We start from the raw sequence: 23185 nt of genomic DNA, 5'->3' as shown, positions 1-23185 counted from the left end.
CCTGGAGTGTCATCCAGCCTCCGCTGCTTGTTGCGATGGAGCTCTGGTGCAGGTCGCCGCATCTCCTGCACAATTCCCTAACTTGTGAATTGTCCCCTGCTGTACTCATGAATTTAGTACCATGTAACAATGATGCATCGGATATGACACTTGCAGTGCACATTGCCCAGAAATTTCGTCGTTGGCCAGGCCAGATCGGCTGGACATCCGAAAAGGGGCTGGCAAAGAAACTGCTTGTTTGTGCAGAGGTGCAAGTGCAGGTATTGTACCCTTTCTGCTGCCCTGATGAGATCCTCATCCATCGTGCTCCAATGCTGAATGCGGAAGTATACGATGGCCACTGCCGATGCAAGAGGTCTACAAGGACACTGCCTTGGCGCAATCAGGGAACATGCCTTTCTTACAACAAGAAGCCAGGTCTGCTGACACTTTGAGATCAGGCGGAGGTTTGAGTGTGCGATCAAAACCGATTGTCATCTATGAGCTCAATATCTCAGGAGATACCGAATGATAAGACCAAGAAATTGCGGTTATGGCATCCATGGAGCTTCCATAGCTCAGTGGTAGAGCGTTGGTCTTGTAAACCAAAGGCCGAGGGATCGATACCCTCTGGGAGCATTATCATCTTTTCCTAAATTTTTGCGTTCCTCACTTGCCTTGAGCATCTTGCCGTGCTCAACATCACGCACATCACAAAAGGCTAGAAGCCTCCTGCAAACCAAAGAAAAATTGCTTTGGCGGTGCCGCACGGCATGCGGCATTGCGGCCGTGTGCGGCATGTCATGCATGGTGCTTTAGAATCACCATCATGGTTGTGACGAACAGGTGCAGCTTATCGTAAGAAGATGTTCGCCTTGTGAGAGAACCAACTATCTCTTGGACAACCTCAGGAATCACGTTTGCAAGGAGACAAATATGAGTGCAGTGGGGAAGAAGCTGGTCTTTTGTTGGCTGGTGCCTTTATCTGGACCCGCATTGGGACTCGTGCCACTTGAATTTTCAGCTGTTCCGCACAATACCAAGCGATTCAGGGGAAGAGTAGCAAGTGAGTGAAATTCCTTGGGGCCATCATTTCTAGTTCTCCGGCAACACGATGGGTTGCCGCGGCGGCTGCGACGCATGCGCGCCAGCCTCACCGCTGCCGGCAAGATAGGCCTCTGCACCTGAGTGTGCTTGCACCGTACATAGAAATGACCGTAAGGTGCACAATATATCTCCTAGCTGTTATAAAAAATAAAGAGAATACTTCATATGAGGGCAGGTACTGCCGCCGGGAATCGGTGATAAAGGATAGCGGGGCATCGGAGGGAAGGATGTTGCCATGCCCATTCCAACCCAGAACACTAGGCGCATGCTTGGCAGAGTGGAGCAATAGTACCACTCCCAAGATATTTACACAAGATGACTGCATGCATGCTTTGCCATGATCATATATGATCATGGACACATGGGATATGAGATAGGGGATATATATATGACAATGATGAGACATGGCTGTCCCACGAAGACAGGCGGCAAAAACAGCTTCTGTTTGGAACTAAAGAAGGGCCAGGCAGAAGAAGCAGGCCCGTCAAATCCTGATATGATTGTATTAGGGATGACCTGGACTCCATTGAATTGACATACCATTGGTGGAGAAAGTGCCAAGACAGAAAAGGCTGGAGGGGAAGTATTGAGAGCAAGTTGCTGCAACGCACCTAGCCCTGAGGGCTGGAACAAGCATGCAATAATAATAAGAATAATCTAAGCTGACAGCACTAATCAGCGTGCCTCTACGATTCCTGGGATGATCTGAACTTTTCATCCAGGCCTCCTAGGAATACAAAAGGTACCTTGTTCAGGTGTGATACATATGTAAAAATGATGTTGCTCAGCAGTGAAGTCCCCACTCAAGATACACTGTTCACACCATCCCTTTGCCCTTCTGCACCATTCTATTTAACATATAATTTCAGATCTACAAAGCTGCTACAAAAAGCTCTCATACCAGCTGCAAATTGTTGTCAAACTTGTGCTATATACACCCGCGTGCATTCTCTTCTTTCCCCATACGTTCATGATGTGTTCCTTACGTTCAGCTCAATTCTTGGGACAGGATCAAAATCCTGACAGCTGGGCCAAAAATATTTGCAAAGACATGGCCTCAAGCGCTGCAGCTTTCATACATTGTCCCCTAGCCAGCTGGCTGCAGCCCACGCCGATAAGACTCGCACAACAGTGTGCGGGGATTGCTCCAATTAACTAAATGGATCTATGCCAGGCACTTGGGCTTCAGTTGAGGGCAGGCGTGCCCAGGGTGTCGCAGGCAATAGCCCATCTACACAAAGCCTTCAATTCCTGCGGCGGATGTCCAGAGCTGGATTTCCAACGCATTTCACTGCCGCTGGATCTGCCTATTCTGGCCTATGACCATTCGCAGGGACGCCTCCAGGCTGCCGTCTATCCAGCCCACCGCCTGACCATGCACACCCGAAACTCAACCGAACAGCCTTTCATATCTGCAGGGATGTGAGATGCTTTTGCATTGTCAAGAGCCCAGCAAAGCCAGTCCGCAGCAAAGCCAGCATTCTGCCCCCGGCCTTGCCCGACATGGCCGCCACATCACAAAGACTTCCCTTCAGGGGTCGGCACAGGAGAACGCAGCACAGAAATCAGACGAAGGGGGGACACTGCAAGGGACAACGCCACAAGTCTCTTCATGGAAGGGATGCTTCAAGGGACCAGGGGACTCTAAATTAATCGACTTCATCAATTTTTAAACAAGCAAGTACGTTACCTTGATCTGAAGTCCCTTGTGGGCACCAACGCAAGGGGCTTTCATCATGCCAATTATGACTGCAACGGTCACAGAATGCTGACTGGGCATCACCTTTACCAATTACTAAGCAGGAGGAGTACCCAACCACATCAAGATCATGGTGTGGTAACCAGATTCAACAAGATTAGTAAGAGGCACGGTGCGAGGGGCGTACCTCCACGAGCTTGGCCTCCGGTTGGCGCTGGGCGGCTGCCGCGAAAGCAGCGCGCAGGGCGGCGGGCAGGTCGATTGTGAGAACGGGGGATGCCTCCGCCAGCACGGCTCGGCGCAGCAGCAGAGCGTCTCGCTCCGAGCGCGAGGCCTGCATCTCTGCTATGCTGCGCCGGATATCTTCTCGGTCCTCCTGCATTGGGGAAAAGTAGAATCAAGCACAGCTGGAACAGATGTTCTCAGTATAGGTTGTTCCTGTCGTTTGAAGTAGCATGTGTCTTGAAGTTGTGGGATAGAGGCTTAGAGTGAAAGAAGCATGGTCAGGCAGCACGCTGAGAAAAAGCTCAATCCCAGAAGCAGCAGCAAGCTGGCAAGCCTGAAAATCTGCCCTTTGTCTTGACACCTTGGGCTTTCGATTGCAACTGTCGCCAAGGTGCACTTCTTAAAGTCATGCCTGAAAAATACACATTCCGTGCTGCTCAATCAGTCACCCACAACACGCCTGCCCCAGCCGGGTGAGACTCTACCAAACGTCCCTGGCACAAGAGGATGCAGAAATCACCTGAAACAGGTTTTCCTCCTCTATGGAGCGCAGCGACAGCGCGAAAACGCGCGCGAGCCGGCCCGGGTCATCAGACAGAGCGGGGCTGACGCCGGCGCACACGAATGCGCAGAATGCAGCGGCCGCGGATCGCCGTCGGAGACGGCCCATGGCCGCCATCGCAGGCACGCCCAAGATCTCCTCCAGGTACCTGTGTGGTCACAAGAGCTTGCATTCCTCATTAGGTGCAACCATAGAGGAGGCAGCTTGTGTCTTTCAGCCATGCATTTGCAGGCAGGAGGGCTGTCTTTATTTCTGATCGGACTCTTGCAAAGGCGACAGAAGCATTGCATACGAAAACTCGGCTGATACTATGTTGCCTGTCATTCTAGCTGCATAGCAGGAACGCTTGGAATGCGACTGGCCTGCTTAAAACCATCTGGCAGACCCTCTGATCCTACAACTTCAGAGGGCATCACAAGCGCATCTCGCTTGCGCAGTTTCGGTGAGTATCAAGCAAGGAATCTGCATGTTTCACTGTTGTTAGCGTTGCGGAGAGCCAGGCGTCCACCACGCTCCCAGTGGCATCGGGCTTATTGGCCGGGACAGAGTGTAAATCGCGGTTGATCGAATCACACCAAAGCCTGGATATATCTTCGTCTCTACCCGAACCTATATCTGACAAGTCAAATTCTTAGGTGCACAATCACCCGGTGAGCGCGGCAGAGGGCCCAGCGTCGAAGACCCGCCCAGCCGCATCGGGGTCGGCACAGAGCGGCCAGCGTATTTAGCTCAACTAGATACATCTCTACCACCACCTTGTCCTGTGTCTCACATGCCGTGGAATGCTGCACACTCACCTGGTGAGCGCAGCAGAGAGCCAGGCGTCGAAGAATCTTCCAGCGGCTTCAGGGTCGTTGCCCGGCAGCAGCGGCGGCAGCGCGGCCGGCCGCGGCAGCAGGACTCGGCCCAGCACTTCTAGCAGCCCCTCTGCAATCGTCACCAGCGGCTGTGGCACGTCCTCCGCCGCCATTATCGGCGCGCACACCGCGGCAGCCATCGCCCTGCGCAGCATTTCATGCCTTTATGAGTTTCTGCGCACTTCATGCAAGAGTAGCCCCTGGCACCCCTTGAACGGTCAATGAATTGGGAGGATGTACCATGCTGTTGCGGTCACAGAACTTGCTCGATAGGTTCTCCTGTTCCTCTTATCTGAACTCTGCAGCCATCTTCTCCCTACAGTGCGCAACTGGCAGCTGGTGGGCAACTGGCAACTGTCAACTGGTGCGCCTTCTGGCCAGAACAACAGGTAGGTTGGAGTTGCATGCCTCTCAGGCAGTCTTGACAACTGGAGAATATATTTAAATTAAGCCTTTTTCTTCAATGCACAAGCCACCATAGCAGAAAGGCAGCAAAGGCTACGCCCACTTGGCATCATTGGCACAGCCCACATGATAGCAGACAGGAGCCCTCAGCCATCATCAGGAAAGCGGCAATCGATGCCAAGAGCACAGTGCATGTCACCAACAGTGGAATCCGGAGTAATGCTGCCCGCACGATTCTAGATCATGTGTCTTGCTATTGCCGTGGCATCAATGTCTCTTTACATCATCATTGACACAGGTGACGGGTCAAATTGACTCACAATGTGACCCCAACTCTTCCCACGTGCAAGGGGACCTGAGGAGAAGAGCCGCATAAAATGGAAAAAATGCCACACCTGAGGCTGGGCTCGAGGGGCTGCAGGGCGGCGTCCCCCAGCAGCTGCACTAGCACTGTGATGAGGCTGCTGCCGGCCAGCGCCTCGCCCATTGCCTCCCGCGACAAAAGCCCGCCCCGCTGCCCTGTTTTGACAACACGCACACGCGATCAGTCGCCCCTCTTCCAGCACAATGGAGATGGCAAAAAGATTCCGCACAAGACTCTGCAGGTGTTCAGGCCGGGTTTGATCTATGTGAATGGAGAGGTGCTGCAGCTTTGTCTTCTTTCTGCAAAAGCGAATCCCCTGCCGCGTGTCCGCCACCCGACTGTGCAGAGTATGGCAGAAGTGGTAGGCGGGAATGTCTTCAGAATTTCAATTTGAATGCGCACCGGGCTTTGGCGGCTGCGGCGGCTCGGAGGCGGCGGCCAGCTCGGCCTCAAGGGCGGCCATGGAGCGGTGCAGGCACGCAAACAGCGTCCGCTCATACGGGAGGAAGAGTTGCGCGCCGCCAAGAAGGGCAAAGGACTCGAGCGCTGAGTAGACGGCCGCGTTGTCCCGGCCCCGCTGCAGCACCGCAAACAGCGCTGGCAGCAGCGCCTGCAAGAGGAGGATTGCACGACTGTCAGTGTATGGGAAATCCTTTTCCTACCATTGCATATGTTCCAGGACACTTCAGAGGTAATGGCGACAAATTGCAGACAATGGAAAGTTTCCAGTGGAAATTGCACATGAAGACTGGACGTACAGGGCACAACCAAACCAAAAAGCATTCTTGGATTCAGTCTTATTTCTTGGTGCACCCTTGCAGCTTTTTTGAGTGGCTGCATCATCAGCTAAAGGGGGCTAAAGTTTTGATTAGGTGCATGGCCCCACCAGCAGCGGCGGGGGTAACTCAGCCACGCTGCCGAGTGTGGCAGTGAGTAATCGCAGCCCCTCCTCCACCAGAGTCTCGCTCTCCGCGCTGCCCACGTCCAGCGCCGTGCCCAGCAGCGGCCACAGAACGCCCCCGAACTGCGCACCAACCACACACCTAATGGGTTTAAGGTAGGGTTTTATTTTTATTTTTTTTATACCCTATAACCCTACACCCTAAACCCTAAGAAAATATAGACCAGACCTTCAGGCCCCGCAGGTGTGGCTGCAGACACTCTGTGTGTATGCCCTATTGGCTTCGGGCCTTAGGTTTGCCGACACTGTAATAATAATAACACACACATAATGCTCAAGCATCCCATTGCCATGCTGGCAGGTGTCACAGCACCCTCCAAAGCTGCCTGCACACCCCATGTGTGTCAGGTGGATCTTTGTTTTAATTTGCAGAGCTCAAGTACCAATGCGCAATCATCTGGGGTCTTTGCCAATGTGGCAGCGGCAGCAGCACAACCCCATGCTGCATGGCAAAGATAAATGGGGATCAGACATCTGCTGATGTCACATGCGCACGCACGAATAGCATGAAATAGAAGCATGTGAACCCCAGAACTCCGATGAGCTGTTGACTAAACGCTGACTGCAGGTCTCCAAGCTGCACTGCACACAATTGGCCAGACCCTACAGAGACGCACAAGCAGTGCCAAACTCTTGTTATCGATTAAGAACAGAGAGTAGAGCAGTTCTCTTCAGTATTCCGTTACCCTGTTCTGAATCTGAAGTGCAGAATCCATATGGCATAGGCACAGGCTGTTGTGACAGCACCTTCGAGACCAATTGCCCAATTTTCAGGCTGTGGAAATGTATCTGTAATGTGCAGCGACTGACAAGAATTGAGAACATTCCCATAACCTTGGGTCAGCATAAAGAAGTCATAAAGGGATGCGTTGTCCTGGAATGATTATGTCAAGACAGGACCTGGCTTCTCTTGGTTTATCTCTGACATGGTGGAGGAAAGCCCAAGATAGAGAAGGTTGGAAGACTGTCATAGAAACGCTGCTGCGACGCACCTGATCCTCATGGATTGGAAAGGCGTGTAATAATGATAATAACAGTAAAAAGGGATGCATTCACCCAACTTGTGTCAGGGAGGCCTGCACAACATGGCCCCATCATGCATTTCTTCTAGAAGAACTTTTCTCATTGGCAGGCAGAGTGTTAGGAAGGGTTTAGGGTTTAGGGTGTTTAGGGTTTAGAAATTTCTTAGGAAGGGTTCCCTAGGAAGGGTCACCGACCTGAGGGTCTCTCAACGCGCGGCTGCCGAGGCGAGTGACGACGTGTGTCACCACTGCTATGAGCGCGCTGTGCAGCCGTGACAGCGCGCCCGTCTCAGACTGCGTTGCCTCCTGCGTGGCGCTCCACACCTGCAGCAGCAACAGATCACGCAAATTCTGACACTGACATTACCACACCATCACAAAGAAGTGAATCGAGCCTGAATACATGTGCATCATGAATCTTGCGGCTGCCATGAGGCCAATGCGGCAATATTGAGAGCCTTGAAAATGCTCCCAGGCAGAAGCACACTGGTCTGGCACAGGGAGCCACAAAGTGGTACACTCTATCTAGAAGTTGCAGCCAGCAGTGAAGACTAGCAAGCGTGCGGGCATCGACAGACCACAGTCTGCGCATGGCCAGCAAGTCTTCAAGGTGACAGATGCACTGGCAACAATTGCCACCTGTCAAGACGCGCTGGCAATATGGACACAGCCTATTGAGAGCCCGAGGGTACCACAGACAGAAACCAAGATCTCCACATGCTCAATGCACCATAACAGAATCAATCGCTACTGTACAATTTTGCTTCCTTTCACGGCACACTGGTGACATGGAGACGGCCTGCCAAAGCCCAGGAGCACCACAGACACAGATAAGGATGACTTTCACCGGCATGCATGTAAAGGCAATTCTCCGATTTATTTTCACGCCTTCCTGAGACTGTTTCCTAAGTCATACACCCTCCAACTGTTCGGACAGATTTTATACCGACATTGTCTGCAGAAGCTCGTCGCCTCTGGCAGGATGGCTGAGCGTGTAATAGGATGAAAACGAATTGCCCGCAGTGCGATGGCACATGGGCATGTGCAGGCATGTGCGCGCACCTGCGGGAGCGCTGACGCAACCGCTCCGAGGTGCGGCTGCGCTGAGTCGCCCAGGACCTCGACTGCCACGGAGACCAGCTGCAGAACTCGCACCTTGCTCTCCGCCTCCTCCAACCTGTTGCATGCCATCAGCACAATGTGTGACTGGAATAAGACTCACTCAGCAATGCGAGTGAGGTAGTGTAATCCACCGGACCCTGAAGCGCCTGCTTGACCTGCTGAATATGAACACCTGGTAGGAAGGGCGGGATGCAGTGACAGGCCTGGCTCGGTCTTGTTCTCCCCACACAATCAGCAGAGCACTTGATCAAGTTATATAGTCACCATGTCAAAGAAAGCTAGGAACCTCTTTCCCCTCACGAGCTGTAAACTTGATCCTCCTATTTTGCTGCGTAGGAAGCCGGCGCAGGAAGAATACGCGGCTTTCTAATCACTGCTGGTTCACTGCAGTGCTTCGGTCCGAGCAAGCCGATGTATGCTTCCTTGGGAAGGGAGTAGGACAAGTCTTTCCGATTGAGGCCTTGCAGTAAAGCAGGATTCTAGACCCACTGAAGCATTTACTGGCCACACAGGGGTACCCAACAAACTAGCCTTTATGCGCAGCATTGCCTATTGTTAGGGTTTAGGGTTTATATTTAGGGTTTAGGGTTTTCTTTTAAAGGCCTTGCCACGCAACAACTGCAATTAGGAATTGTGGGCTGACCAGCTGGAAACCAGGCCATTTAGTGGATGTCGCCGGTTCTCAAGTCGCTGATGCCTTTGACTGTTCCAGTCCTTCGGCTTGAGCGACGGGAACAAATACAAGTGACTGGCTGTCCCTTTGCAAGGCCAAGAAAAACAATGAGAACCCTCTGCATCTCAATATTCAGGCAGAAGAGGACTCCCAATTCCTAGCCTTGCAATTAGGCAGGCTCATTTCAGCCTGGACCTACCCCCTTGCCAAAACATGCAGCGCCCTGAGCATGCTGCAAAGCACTGGCTGCAACTTTGGGGCTTCTGTTTTCCGCAACCCTGGCAGAACGCAGGAAATCTCACATGTCAAACGCGCCTGCAAAGTGCTGCAGCAGAGGCAGAGCAAAATGCAAGCTTACCTGTTGAGCAGCCCGAACAGCGCAGAGAAGAGGGCAGTCGCTCCTGAAGTCAGTGCGGCAGTGCGAGCCTCGTGGTCCTGCAATCAAAACCAACACATGCGCCTCAGATCTGACATCCCATAAATCCTCAGCACAAAGTCTTCAGACAGCGATTGCATGACATATTGAGCTGACAGAGGTTCTGGCTGTGTCCATAATAGATTGAGGAGCGGCTGGCGCGGTGGGAGGTATTTCATCCCGTGCACATGATCAGCCGCACAGTCAAGAGTCACTCGCTGAATGCCGATCCGGATTCCAGTCACAGAAACGGATGTCTGAGGGCCATCATACAGTCAGCAATGCAAGGGGCCTGCAACAGGGAAATTATGTTGGTGCAATTTCTGACACCTACAAGGCAGCCTTGCTTCCTTTTGTGGGCGCTCGCTCTGTCTTCATGTCTGCATTCAGTCGTGGCGAAGTACGTGAAATGCTGCATGCAGATTGATAAGAGAGCCAGCTGCTGCATATGAATGCCGAGGGCCATGAGGGCGTCTGGAGCCTGTCAGCTGGGCGTTGGCAACCAACAAGGCGTTGGCAACCAACAAGCCCCATAGTGGCAGACCCGATGGCCCGGACACACCGAACATTCGCCAAAAAGGGCGCCTCGCCTGAAATGTAGAAAACACACCGAACAGAAATCACTGCAGCAGTGTCACAAGGAAGAGAGCTGCATCATTTGCCTGCTACCAATGTGGCAATAGGCAATGGGCGGATCTCCAGAACCGCTTCAATGGGTCCCGACCGCCAAAGAAGCCCAGTCCAGCAGTTCTGCACAATCGCACATTGCCCACTTTGCACACATGGGCACGTGGCAGCCTTTTTAAGACAAAGACGTACCTGCACGGCTGAAGGGTCTTCTGCGGCGGCGTTGCGCTTGGAAAGGAAGATCAAGCCCAACCGCGCGTCGTTGGTGTTCTTTTTCCTCTCCTGAGCCTGCCGGATTGCCTGCGCAGTCACATTCTGAAGATTACTCATCAGACGCGTCAATAGCCAAATTTCCCAAACAAACGAGGCGTATTGAGCTGTCTGCAGGCAAAGCAACAATGTTGGAGACAACCTGCCACACTCATCACACCTACAAAAGTGGTAGTCCTCCTCGTCAATTGCCGCTGTGTCCGCTGACAACCTATTTGGGGGCCTTTCTGTTCTTCTAAGGGTGGGTGCTCCAAAAATCCTTCACGTGGATCTTGCCCACATGTTCTTGGACAAGCTAAGTCACAAATACCCCAAAGCCGGAGACAAACAGATTATACGTCTAGAAAGCACGGAGGTGGACAGCTGTCATAGGGATGGTAACCCAGGTCGGACCCCTTTGCAACCTCTAACAGCCAGAAGAACATCAAAACTCAGGCAGGCATGCAGACTTTTCTTGGCCTCTGATGTCCCTCTAATTCTCAACATTGCTTGGCTGTCAGGAAATCACAGGTAATACAACCCAAGAAATCATGCCCATGACTGTTAGTGGTGCACCACCTTGGTCAAGGCAGAAGACGCATGAGTCCAGCATGTATTCGGACATAAAAAAACCTTGAGGTGCCGTATATTGGCATGAAATCTGCGTAAAATGTCAATTGAGACAACACAAGGAAGAAGGAGTGCGCACATGCTGCTGTTCGAGGAGGGCGGTGCAGAGGGACATGGCGGCTGAGGTGGCGGTGAGGCCGAGCACGACGTCAGCGTCGGCGATGTGTGACGTCAGCGATGACAGAGCCGATGACCACAGCGCCGGCGGAAGCTCGCCCCCGCAGACGCCCACCAGCCACGCCGCGCGCGCCACCAGCACGCTCCGCTGCAGCCGCCCGGCACCTGCCGCCTGCCCGCTGCCGTTCTGCGCGCATGCAGACAAAAAATTACTGGTCACATATTGCACAAAAGCAGGCCATATGGTCATGTGTAGGTCTTATTTTTGGAACAGAGAAGGGCAGGCGGTCCCGCCGTTATATGTGCGTGGAGATGGATTGGCTAGTAGTCACAGGCAATCCAGAAATTGTCAGGCTTAGATGCACTTGCCCACGCACTTAAGATGCCGTGTCAGAAAGAACATGGACAGCTTTCGACTGCCCTCTACGTGTCTTTTGACAACTGAGCCAACAACTTTGGTTCTTTTCACAGGGAGGACAACATAAGAAAGCAGTCAAGCTGGGCTATCTCAGCATGGCCATCAGCATTTACACATCTGACTGTGACTGCCAGCAGGCAGGCAACCATCACTGCTCCGAGAATCATTCAGAGGTCTGCACATACTTGGGCCCAAAGCACCACCCATCACCCCGCAGAAGGAATGCAAGTGGAGATACGCTGTTCGTTTCAGAGACAGTCTTGCATCCCTTATTGGCTCCTCCACTGACAAAGAGGAGGGTCCCTAGGTGGGTTCACAGCGCACCTGCAGAAGGTCTGCTAGCTCGGAGGAGTACCAGGCGGGGAAGTTGACCTGCGCGGCCACGGCCGGCCGGAAGAAGCCCTCGCCAATCGCCCGGTACACCGCCTCTCGCGCCAGCACCGTCTCAGCCGACAGCGGGCCCGCCTGATCAGGCGCACGTGATGAGTCATATGTCAAGTAGGGATTATGTGAGATTACTCATGTTGCAAATGGTGAGCCTGCAATGACGCACACCATGTCAAGCAGCGCTCCCGCTGGGTCGGGCGCATGCAATGACACATTCTATGGTCAGCGCTGAGTTATCAACGCACATCAAAGCATTACCCCTCGCCAAAGCTTGTAAGAAAGACGGCTGCTCGTGCGGACACATTTGCCGCCCAGAAGCACCCTGCCAAATGCCTTTCAGATTACCTGATCATCCTCCGAAGCACACAGCATGCCATCCAGCCATAAGGGCATTCTTTGCAATGTGCAGGAGAGAGTGACGCAGATCTCTGATAGGCATGTGGCCGGGTGGACAGCAGCAGCCTCCCACAGCAGATCAAATCAATTCATAAAGCGGTTTTGCTGTGGAACCTCAAGTCTTGCTGTGCCTCCAGTAAGCTCATCCTGGCATTAGTACGAGTAACATGTAGTAATGAACAAGCTGGACCTGCAGCATGACGGCCAGGGCGACAAGCGCGGCGGCCTTCAAGGAACCTCTTCACAACTTGACAGGAATATCAGAGGGAGGGAACAGCATCGGCCAACTGCACTCTTGAAACAATCTTTTTGAGCCCAACCGTCAAAGCTAGGCCTGATCCCTTATCTTCACAGCAGAAAGAGAGAGAGTGAAAAACAAACCTGCAGCTCGGCGGCCAGAGGGGTGTGGGGCTAGCCTCTTGCAAGAGAGCTGGCAGGATGTCCGACAAGCTCAATCTGTCTAGCTTACCCATTGTGGCAGCGTGGAAGATTGACATTTATAAGTCAGCACCGAGCCACCAACGCACCAAATAGGGTTTTAGGATTTAGGGTTCAGGGTTTAGGATTTAGGGTTTACCGAAAGAAGCAAAGAAGATATGAAAAGGCGCGCACCTGCAGCTTGGCAGCGAGGGAGACGAGCGCGGCGGCTACGGTGTCGGGTCCGCGCTTGAGCATGCAGATGAGCAGTGCCAGTCCGCACGGCCGCGGCGTGTCCGCGTCAGGGCTGCTCTCCACGTCCGTCGAGCGCACATAGCCCTCCGGGTTGTCCTGCAATCGCAGCAGAGCGCACCTCAAAGTGTCACGAATTAGATCCACAAATCATGATTTCTTGAAGTTTGAAGGTAGACGCATGGTGGCTGGGGGTCTCTCAGGAAGTCACACAGACATCAGGACACACTTGTCACTCATGGACCTAAGTTTGCTTTCGTACAACCGTCCCGAGTGACAAAGCATTTCTGTTCTTTGTGCACTGCCCGGGCATCTACAAGGTGGAAGAAGAGTCTCCCGCAAGCCCACTGTAGGTGATTGGGAGGACTGCAGAAGACCATCAGAGGTAAGACAAGAAGAACTTCCACAATCGGAGGGTCTGTCCTCTCCAGCCACCACGAGAAAAGCAAATGCATGCGTAGTCATCCCTCGACTGAAGGCTGACTCACCTGCCACTCCTGCAGCTCTTCCGGAGTCAGCGCCACGTACTTTGTTACCACGGCCTCCACCAGGGCAGCGCACTGCTCCGCGCTCAGCATCTTGTCCACAGCCGCGACCGCCTTTTCCAGAGACTCCTTCGTCTCGCGCCCCTTTTCCGGATCCTCCTGCTCCGCCTCTGCACCGGGCCATTGCATGCATGCGCCAGTCAGTGCATGGCGGCAAGTCATGGCAAGCATGGTAGACATTATCCAACCACAGGCATTATATAGATACTGATCAAGTGCTCTGCAGAAAGGCAGTACGCAGCTGGGTCCTCTATTAGCTAACTTCTGTTGGATACGCCAAACAAGATCTTCTAATTCTGGAAAAGCCAGATGGGGCAGGGCACTAGGCAGCTTGTGGGTGTTCTCCACCAATTGCTGCCCAGACAGGTCCTGGGCAGAGCTGATGTAAAACGCCCACATGCTGACAGTAGTCCTCCCAAAATATTTGCTGGGGAAGTCTTCCAGCAACGTGGCATGCAGGCAAACATGCACAGAGAGGCTCCCAAATCAGCCAACAGCATCTCACAGAACAAAGCTCCACCTCTCGCAGTGCGGCCCTCCAGCCACGAGCTTGTGTAGTAGGGGCAGAGCAGCACGCGCGCCAGGAACCTCGTCAGCAGCACTCGCGTCTTGGGCCGCACGTGCTGCAGCGCCGCCGCGTCCAGAGCCACCAGAGCCGCGTGCCCGTAGAATGCCAGGAAGGCAGGCAAGAATCGCGCGAAGCCGACCGGCTGCTTGTCAAGCGCGGCGAGCACGCACTGCAGTGCGCGCTCAAATGACTTGGCGGCCGTGCCCACGCGTTCCCTCTCGGCCGCCGCCGCCGCGCCGGCCCCGTTGCCTGCGCGCATAATTTACTAGTGTTGGCTTTTATTTGTTTTTATTTGAGGTTCCCGAGGAATGGTGCCGGCGTCAGATTATGCAAACTTAGAAATTCATGAGACTGCCAGCTTGGGGCCACTTACAAGGGAAGCGCCTAGAAGCTTTGCATGTCAGACCGGCAGTCTGTTCCTTGCACAGTTCGTGGCCTACGCTGTACCTTGAGTGTTGCGTTACCATCAGCCATTCAGGATGCACAAGCACCCTCCATGGGGTAGCTGCAATACAGTGCGAGATGGTCCCCTTGACTAAATACATTCCGTCAGTGGCAGGGACTGCAGCGGGGTCTGACAGGTGATGGACACGCCACTCTAAGGCACCATAGCACAGAAACAGCACGAGAATCAAGGCACATGTCATGCACATGTTGTGCAATAATAGCAGGCAGAAAGTGAAGCGATTAGGACGCGACGAGGAATATTTGGCAAAATTGCATTTTGAGATAGAAGTACGTCCTGGTAGCCAGCCCGATCCTACCATCGGAAACCGTCACAAACCCCAGTGGTGTATTGCAGATCAAATTCTGCCATGACCATGGCTGGATACTTATCAATTACCCCTGGCAACTCAACATGTGTTGCCATTCCCGGCATTGGGTGCATACAGGAGTCTGAGGCTCCAGTGGGCAGGAGAAACGTAGGAAAGAAACATGAGGGGTTCTTCCTTCTGCCTACTACTTTCAAAACAACTGACAAGCTGCCACATAGGCAGGGCCAGTAGTGCCTTCATGCATATTCCTGCTTTGCATGTCACGTGAGAGAGTGCCCTACTTCAGAGGTCATCTGGGGCCTAGAGGTCCGGGGGAATGTACAAGTGTGTGTCGAGGGGGGTAGCATTGGAGCCTGACAGCCCACCTGGAACGAGCATGGTGACAGTGGCAGAGGAGCCTTGGTGCAGGGCTTCCAGAAACTGCCCAATGTCGGGCAGCAGAGGGTCCCAGTCAGGCAGCAGCAGCAAGAGCTCGCGCAGCACGTGCAGTCCCCTGTTAGCCAGCCGCCCTCGCTCGGCCCAGCCGTTTGCTCCCTGCAATGTAAACAATCAACATTTCATGCGTTGCATGATGTCGGGCTCCCCTGAAGTGCAATTTTGGCTGATGTGATGCACATAGGGTCCCCAAGCAGAACTAAAATATTAAAGAGCTTTGGCACCTCCCCCGCTCTCATCTGACAAAAAAAATGGAGACCTGGGCCTGGGCAACCTTAATCCCCTCTGGGTGACCTTCACTGGTTTGGATACCCATCCAAATGACCCATATGAAGTTTTCAAGTTCCCTCAGGTACTCAGAAGCGCCCACGGATGCATCCCAAAAAGGTCCACCCAGGTGTTCAATGCCAGGAGGGGGGCACTGCTCAAGAAACTCACCTGCGCGGCTGCGGCAAAGTGGGCGCGCCATTCTGCGGCAACTGGAGGGAACGTTGCTCGCGCGCGCTCGTTCATGGCCGCCCGCTCCGCCGCGATGCGGTCCGCCAGCGGCTTCAAATCTGCGCTCGCATGGTGAGTCAGCGCTCAGTAGCCAATGACCAGTAAGAAACCCCTGAGCCTGCCCCTGGGGTAAAGATCACCCTGAAGCATGCAGCAGCGAGCCATCCCCGCCTTCATTAGAGGTGTGAATAAGTGCTTAGTCACCATTTGGTCATGAAAACCCAGCAGATCTCGCCGCAGCCTGCTCATCATAATCAGCCACCGCACGTCTGAGCCTGTTGCTGGGCTGATGAGCACCCAAAAGCATGCAGGAGCTGCCGAGGACCCCCTCTCGATAGAGGTATGCACGTACTGACTTCAGGCATTCTCAGACTCTGAAACGAGGCGGAGGACACAACTCACTGCTGCATGCTCACTGCACTGGCAATAAAGCCCTGAATGCATCCCTGAATGCATCTGTCTGTCAGTATTGTGGAATTTGTCGAGGTTGTACCTTGCAGTCCTTCTAAGCAAATTTGGTTTTGACTAACTACTAATCACACTGTCTTGGCAGCAGTGCAGCTGTACTGCTGCAACACGTAGAAGGATGTGTCAGGCAGCGGCGTGCCCTCACGCCCTGTTTGCAGGATTAATAAGAGGTGTGGTGAATGCACGTGAATTGTAATGTGCAATATATACAGGAATGTGGTGATCTGCAAGGTGACAAAATGACGGGATGCTGTGCAGTAATAGGGGAAATACTCCTGCAAGGCAGAGAAGTGAACGCGTTCTGGCAGGTTACTCACCCTGGGGGGACATGCTGCCGTTGCTCCGGGGGGCCTCCACAACGATTCGCTTACCCCTCAGCGCGCGAATCACATTCTTCAGGGTGAATAAAGCGCGCTCCTTTCCGCGGAAGGTAGTTGCACCGGTCTCCCATGCAGCCGCCTGTGTGAGGTCTGCCAGCAGCGTGCCCCACTCGCTCGGAAAGTCAAACCTGCATGCATGCAATCACACGTGCAAGTTACTTTTGCGCTCTTGCAAATTTCTGCACGGCTTGCATTGTGCACAGCTACGAGATAATTGAGGCATGGTGTGTCTGGCAATTCCAAGCAAAGCAAGCAGCCTGCCGTACTACCGGCTCAAGACAGATTTGGATGTCATGCAAAACCTTTTGGGCCCCCGACCCCTGTCAACTGAATATGTGAATCTAGCACCTTTTAGAATCTGAAAGAGGCGATATGACGAGGAGATTAAAGGAAATGTTTTTGCATTTATGGACCGCAAGTATAGGAGGTGCATCTGGTGCGGGGAGAATGGGAGCACCTGGCAATGTTTGTGATGAGCAGGCCCAGCTGCGTGGCCACACGGTCGGAGGTCTCTGAGAAAAGCAAGTGCAGGGCTGAAGTGCGCACACCCGCCTTCTCATCTGATGGCACCCTGGACCATTCCCTGGTCCCCAGTGTCTTGCGCCAGGAGCTGCCCACCGAATTCTTGGCAACCACAGCAGCAAGCAATCGTATTGACTGCAGCACAGAGCGGAAATTTTGACACCCAGGAAATTTTAGCAGATACCGTTCCAACTTTCGATGCTGCCATGGAGGATCCCATATGTGGTCGCCGCACACCAACTCACAAGCATCATCACTAATCATGGAACAATGTGACAGTGTATTATCTTTTATGGCACGATAAACATCCCCCTTCACATGAACCATACATGAAGGAGGCACAGATCTTGCCTCGTCTTTGCAGTGCTCTAGTATGTTAAGCAGAGCTGCCAGGAAACCTGGCACCGCATCCGCCTCCCATTCCTTCAGACTAGCCTCTGAAGCATTTCTAACAGGCGCATCGAGGCTGAAAGCGCCCGTGATCGCTGCGAAAACGTTCCCAAGTTCCACAGGATGCTGCTGTACTTCTGCCTCCATCCTGTTGCTTGCACCTATTGGAGCATATGCATCTGCTGAAGATGAATGGAAACAATATCAATGAACAATGTCATTGAACATTGAGAAGGAGCCCAACCTCCAGGATCTCTCTTCCGAAATCGGAGGATGCATCTCGAAGCAGCTGCCTGAATTGGCAGCGTTCCAAGCAACGTTCTTCAGCATTCCAACTCATAGTTGCGAAGAGATTTGTCTGCCTATATTTGTCCACTGCTACAACATGCAGCACTGAGCCTGAAAGCGCAGATATATGGAGACATCATGTGTGAGAACCGCTCTCACTATGGCGCGGAACCCCCCAAGAAACCCCGGGACTGGGGAGAGTGTCACACGGTGGGAAGGCTGCTGGGGATGGCGGGAGCAAGAGAGGGATGGGTGGACTGCCTGGCCGACATTGCTCACACAGCAAGCGGGGCAGGTGCAGAGGCTGAGTTTGACAGTGACAGTCTTTGGAGAGCTTTCTTTGGCAGAGAGCCTGCAGCACTCGTGCTCAATGTGAGGGAAGACATCGGCAGAAAGGATGCCGGTGCTTGGAGGATATGCACATGCTGAGGACGCTGTGCATCTCACGCAAAGGTGCAGTTACTTAAAGGAGGAGGGGATAGAAATTTTACAAGGGCACACCTTCTTCTGCCAGTCCACTGCAGACCCCAGGCTGGACTTGCGTGGCTGCAAATCCCTCACTGCTGTGCAATATAACATTGGTCCTGCCAACTAACATCAAGGTGCCAGAAGCCTGCGTTGTCAGAGCGCAGTGGACTCCCACGTATTCTGGCAAGACTGTCCTGTGAGATACTCTTAGAGCTTGCTGTGTGGCGTTGCGTGTCAGCGCTGGCATCTAGTGGAGAATGACTTCTTAAAAGTGTACTACCACCATGCAGAGGATCATGAGTGCTGTTTTCCTTAAATTGAAGATGCCATCGACAGGTGAAGCAAATTGGCCTTGAGAATTGCTGCAGCTGCGGCGCCTGTTGGTGCTGCCTTGCCACTGTTGGCAAGATGCACTCTCCTTTCCAACGCGACCTTGTGCATATCAGCTATCTGTGCAGTTAGTGAATGATGTGAAAAGCTAGAGCTGGCGAAGGTTTTAAGCAAGTGTCGGTCCTGAAACTAGCTGCCTGACTTTTCTTGTGATGAGTAGTGCCCGGAATTGTCCGAGAGGTAAGCCATTCATCAGCGACTTGGGATCATCCACTCAAAAACACACAGAACGGCGCATGCTTGCACAGCCGCTGCGGCTGCCATGACAACATCATACAATAGAACACAAGGCCAGCATTGTGAACCGCGTGTGAAGTTGTTGGACTCCGCCCTTGTCTGCGCCTTCTGCCGTGAATGCGCCCGGCATGGTCCACCACGTCACTGACACAGTCACTCTGACCCGTAGCGCTCGTGCGTGTAGCGCCGCATGGCGGTGACCGGCGTCGGCGCCCAGGTGTCGGCCGGCGCCGGGCGGGGAGACCTCGCTGATCATCCGTAATCGCCACCTGTGCCTGCATACGGCACAGAAGGACCCCAAAACATTGAAAAGGCAAAAAAACTAAAAAAGGGAAGCTCGGCGACCGGGAATTGAACCCGGATCACCCGCGTGACAGGCGGGTATACTAACCATTATACTATCGCCGAATGGCCAATGTACTGGCCGATAGTCTGGATTTGCCCTCAATCGCTTCGATGCAACCTCGACCAAATTTTGTGCCTATGTACCTTGGTTGGTCGTCATTAACTCACACGCCAATTAATTGCTCCACCATCGCCATTGAGTGTAGGTGCCCGCTGTGCGTCGCAGCTTGCAGTCAGGGAACGTGTAAGAGCATGGGCGGCCTTTTGGAGGACTTGCAAACTTGACCAACATGCCACTGGCAAACCATACAAAGAAAGCCCACTTCCATTCTGCATGGGCGCGAGCATATATGGCGAGACGTTCCACCCGAGGGTGGTTTCGAAGGCGCGATCAGAATGGCGTTAAGTGTCTGAAGTGCCATGGTCCCACCCCCTCATAGACACCTGTGGCCTTGACATGCATGACATGGCCGGGACATCGGCGCATGCATATGCACCTTGCAATGGTGCTTGAACTTAATGCCCAGATCCCATGGAAGCACATGGATAGCAGATCAGACCTTCCGGGGGACCATGCGGCCGATGCAGCCCAGGGCTTCTTCTGCCGTGGCATCCTTCATCATCGTGGCCTCCTGTGCAGCCCTCGGAAGCGGGCCCGGGGCTGAAGAGCCTTTTAAGGTTTGCGCTCGAGCTCTGCCAGCCTGCGCATGCAGCGGTGCGCTGTGCTGCAGTCCGCGGCTGCGGCTGCATTCGGCGTTGCGGCTGCGGCGGCGTCTGTGGCAAATTGCCGCCTCAGATTGCTAGATTTTTAATAATTTGCCCTTGTATGGTTTTCACGCCTTGAGTACTCACACTAGTGCCCGGGGCAGGATGAGCACCGATTGGCATCAGACTAGGCTACCATACTACGCCAGCCCAGTGGCATCATGCCAGATGATCTTTAAACCGCAGACGTGAGAGGTATGTATTTGCCTTCAAATCTTAAAGGTAAAGTGAGAGGGCATCATAAAACTTCCAAAGTCTGTACGTTGAAAACCCTGAACCCTAAAGTTTGCTTATCGACCTTGAAAATTGCCTCGCAATACTTGTTCACCGCATTCAATGACAAAAATAATGTGGTTGTGGTGTACACATGCGTGGAATGATTGATGGCTTCTGCGGCCTTGGACTTAGTAAGCTTGTTGATGGCAACATCAAACTTGAAGTAGCGGTACTGCCGTATTGCTCACCAGCCAGCTGGGGCCTTAAAGTTGATAAAACAATCGGGGCGAGCTCGAGATGCATCTTCTCGAGATCATCTCGAGATGCATCCCGCGTTTTTACTTCTTTTCGAACGTATCGAATGAGTTCTTAAGCTTTCATCGCTCGCATATGCATGTGATCACCGGTCATGACATCGCAATTCGCACAGTGCGATTCCGAGGTTTTGTAGGACGGCCTGAACCTAGTTGTTTTAGTCGTCATCTTTAATTTGGTAGGTCTGAATTTATGCAAGTGGAGTGTTGTAAATCCGGGCTATTCTTTCAAAAGCTGATAATTTCATGTTTATGAATTCATAAAGGCCCTTCATTAAAATCAATGTTGGATGAAAATGAGACCGTGCGACGGACCTGGGTCACTTGTGCAACAACTAGCTAGCTATAGCTTGCAATCAATTGAAGCTGTCAAATTCAGCGGATGATAGAAACTTGTGCCCCAGTGGGGGCGGGTACACATACGCGCATCATAGATATGTGTGTCATGATGACGTGCAAAGATGGTACTTCGATTGATCATTGAAAGCTTTTATGTGGTCACCACATATACTCCAGTGTGGCACACTCGTGCACATGTACGGTACATATGCACGAGTGTACACATGTGCTAATAATACACGACAAAACAAGGATACCCCAAGGCATCTTTTGATTATGAAAACTGTATAAGGTGCTGAGCACTGCAAGCGAGATGGGTACCAATGGGATGCTTGGCTCACGCAACAGGTATGGCAGGTGCTGAGACTTCAAGTTGAGGATGACAATCACAATGTCCGATTGACTTCCGTTGTTGTCATGACAATCACACTACAACATCATGCAACATCAGATGATTTCATGCTCAATGTGAGGAGAGCATAGGGAGCGAGGATGCATATATTTTATATAGCTGGACATGCGGATCTCTAGAGGACACAATGCATCTCACGTGCACTTAAGTGTGAGATATTGCCGAGGAAATTGCCGACTTTTAGTATATTAATATATTGAGAGTCGGAGTTCCATAAGGTTCCGACGTCAGCGTCGCATGGCATGCAGTGCGATTCCCACCCAGCATGATGCCTTTTTACAGAATCTTGAGAACCTCGAACGAGCTCGTAAAGGTATACGTACAGGCAGTGCCGCAACTACCAACGCTTCCCAGGGACTTCGTTCAGTGTCATGCAAACCCACCGGTTTACATAGATTAACACCTTATAAGATCCCGGGGATAATCGCAATGTTCCTCTTATCAACAATTTCATCGGGGTGGCTACGGCAAGTCCGACACTTACGTTCGAGAGGACCTTGATCAATCACTGGGGAGGATCCTTCAGTTCTAGCAGCACTCAAGGTGCTCTTATCAGTTTCATTCATCAGCAAATCAATTTACATTAAGGCTGTCAAAGCATTGAGCCCACATATTATTAACATCTCCGGGGTATCATACCCTGGACCTTACTTGTGATGATCACAAGTAAGGTCCCCCCTGGGCCACCATGTGTCGGACACTCCTGTCATTGATCAAGGGGCCTCATGGTCACCAATGGTTGATACATAATATATTTTGAGTACCATTGAAATTGCCCTGTGGGACAGTTCCCAGCTGGGGCTGTGGCACTGTCGATTGTACGATCTCGCGAGCTCACCAGTAGTGTAGTATGCTGCATACTGTATGCATAGTATGTGCGTCTGACATGATGCCGGCCGGCGGCTTACAAGTGTTGCTGGCTCGCGGTGGCCCTCTTAGCTGCAGGCTGGCACCACCGATGCGCGCACTATACTCGTATCTGTCCATCAGTTTGTCTATCTCTTGATTTAGTGCCATACCCCTGGGGCTGGTGAGTCCTGCTGGCTGCCATATGCTGGTGATGGTTCCTCAAAACTGCGCGCATGCTCTAAAGATCGCACGTTCCTTGCCTGCAAGCTGCGACGCGCAGCGGGGCCCCAACACTCAATGGCGATGGTGGGAGCAATTGATAGGGTGTGAGATAATGACAGCCGAGGTACATAGGCACAAAGTTTGTTCAAGATTGCATCGAAGCGATTGAGGGCAAATCCAGACTATCGGCCAGAACATTGGCCATTCGGCGATAGTATAATGGTTAGTATACCCGCCTGTCACGCGGGTGATCCGGGTTCAATTCCCGGTCGCCGAGCTTCCCCTTTTCTGTTTTTTTGCCTTTTTCATGTTTTGGGGTCCTTCTGTGCCATATATTGCAGGCGCAGGTGGCGATTACGGAAGATCAGCGAGGTCTCCCCGCCCGGCGCCGGCCGACACCTCGGCGTCGACGCCGGTGCGGCACCACGCGCGCGGTGACCGCCATGCGGCGCAGAGCGCTACGGGTCAGAGTGACTGTGTCAGTGACGTGGTGGACCGTGCCGGGCGCATTCACGGCAGAAGGCGCAGACAAGGGCGGAGTCCAACAACTGCACACGCGGTTCACAGTGCTGCCATGCACATGCTGCAAAAGCAACTTGCCCTTGAATGCAAATTTTACTAGCACTGTAGGCAAAGTGCATGCATGGCGCCTTCATATGAAGGCGCCTTCTTACTTTCTTTGCGAATAATATACTTTCTAAGCATCCTTGATTTGCATAAAAGCATGGAAGCTTTTTAAGGTACAAATGAAGCTGATGTACTCCCTTTCCATTGTGTAAAAGTTAATTGCTGCAGCAAAGGCATGCGCCGTCCTAGGTGGGTAGATCTTCAACTACCGCATGATGAAAAACACCCATACATGTCAAGGGCTGGC

The 23185-nt window shown here is 52.7% G+C and overlaps 2 protein-coding genes and 3 non-coding genes across 5 annotated transcripts; 2 read left to right on the top strand and 3 right to left on the bottom strand.

The window, feature by feature from the left end:
- Positions 1–546: 546 nt before the first annotated feature.
- Positions 547–618, top strand: COCSUDRAFT_t17. The gene has a single exon. It is a non-coding gene; the product is annotated as a tRNA-Thr (tRNA).
- A 1101-nt stretch (positions 619–1719) lies between these two features.
- COCSUDRAFT_64745 (ARM repeat-containing protein) lies at positions 1720–17613 on the bottom strand (the record flags this gene model as incomplete). Its single annotated transcript, XM_005651469.1, has 21 exons — positions 1720–2455; positions 2973–3161; positions 3531–3720; positions 4370–4573; positions 5230–5353; positions 5601–5808; positions 6085–6222; positions 7377–7505; positions 8244–8358; positions 9335–9411; positions 10211–10318; positions 10977–11201; positions 11757–11897; positions 12828–12983; positions 13373–13539; positions 13950–14246; positions 15139–15307; positions 15647–15765; positions 16492–16682; positions 17012–17211; positions 17482–17613. The coding sequence occupies 21 exons, from the start codon at positions 17611–17613 to the stop codon at positions 2375–2377; spliced, it is 3360 nt and encodes a 1119-aa protein (XP_005651526.1). The 3' UTR covers positions 1720–2374.
- A 1389-nt stretch (positions 17614–19002) lies between these two features.
- On the bottom strand, positions 19003–19944 carry COCSUDRAFT_59474 (hypothetical protein; the record flags this gene model as incomplete). Its single annotated transcript, XM_005651468.1, has 2 exons — positions 19003–19097; positions 19755–19944. The coding sequence occupies 2 exons, from the start codon at positions 19942–19944 to the stop codon at positions 19003–19005; spliced, it is 285 nt and encodes a 94-aa protein (XP_005651525.1).
- Positions 19186–19257, bottom strand: COCSUDRAFT_t15. Its single transcript has one exon. It is a non-coding gene; the product is annotated as a tRNA-Asp (tRNA).
- Positions 19945–22516: 2572 nt separating the features above from the next.
- COCSUDRAFT_t18 lies at positions 22517–22588 on the top strand. The gene has a single exon. It is a non-coding gene; the product is annotated as a tRNA-Asp (tRNA).
- The last annotated feature ends 597 nt before the right edge of the window (positions 22589–23185 follow it).

Source organism: Coccomyxa subellipsoidea, assembly GCF_000258705.1.
Source record: "Coccomyxa subellipsoidea C-169, whole genome shotgun sequence".
NCBI lineage: Eukaryota > Viridiplantae > Chlorophyta > Trebouxiophyceae > Coccomyxaceae > Coccomyxa > Coccomyxa subellipsoidea.
Note: the sequence above shows the minus strand (reverse complement) of the source record. Positions and strands in the feature narration are given on the sequence as shown.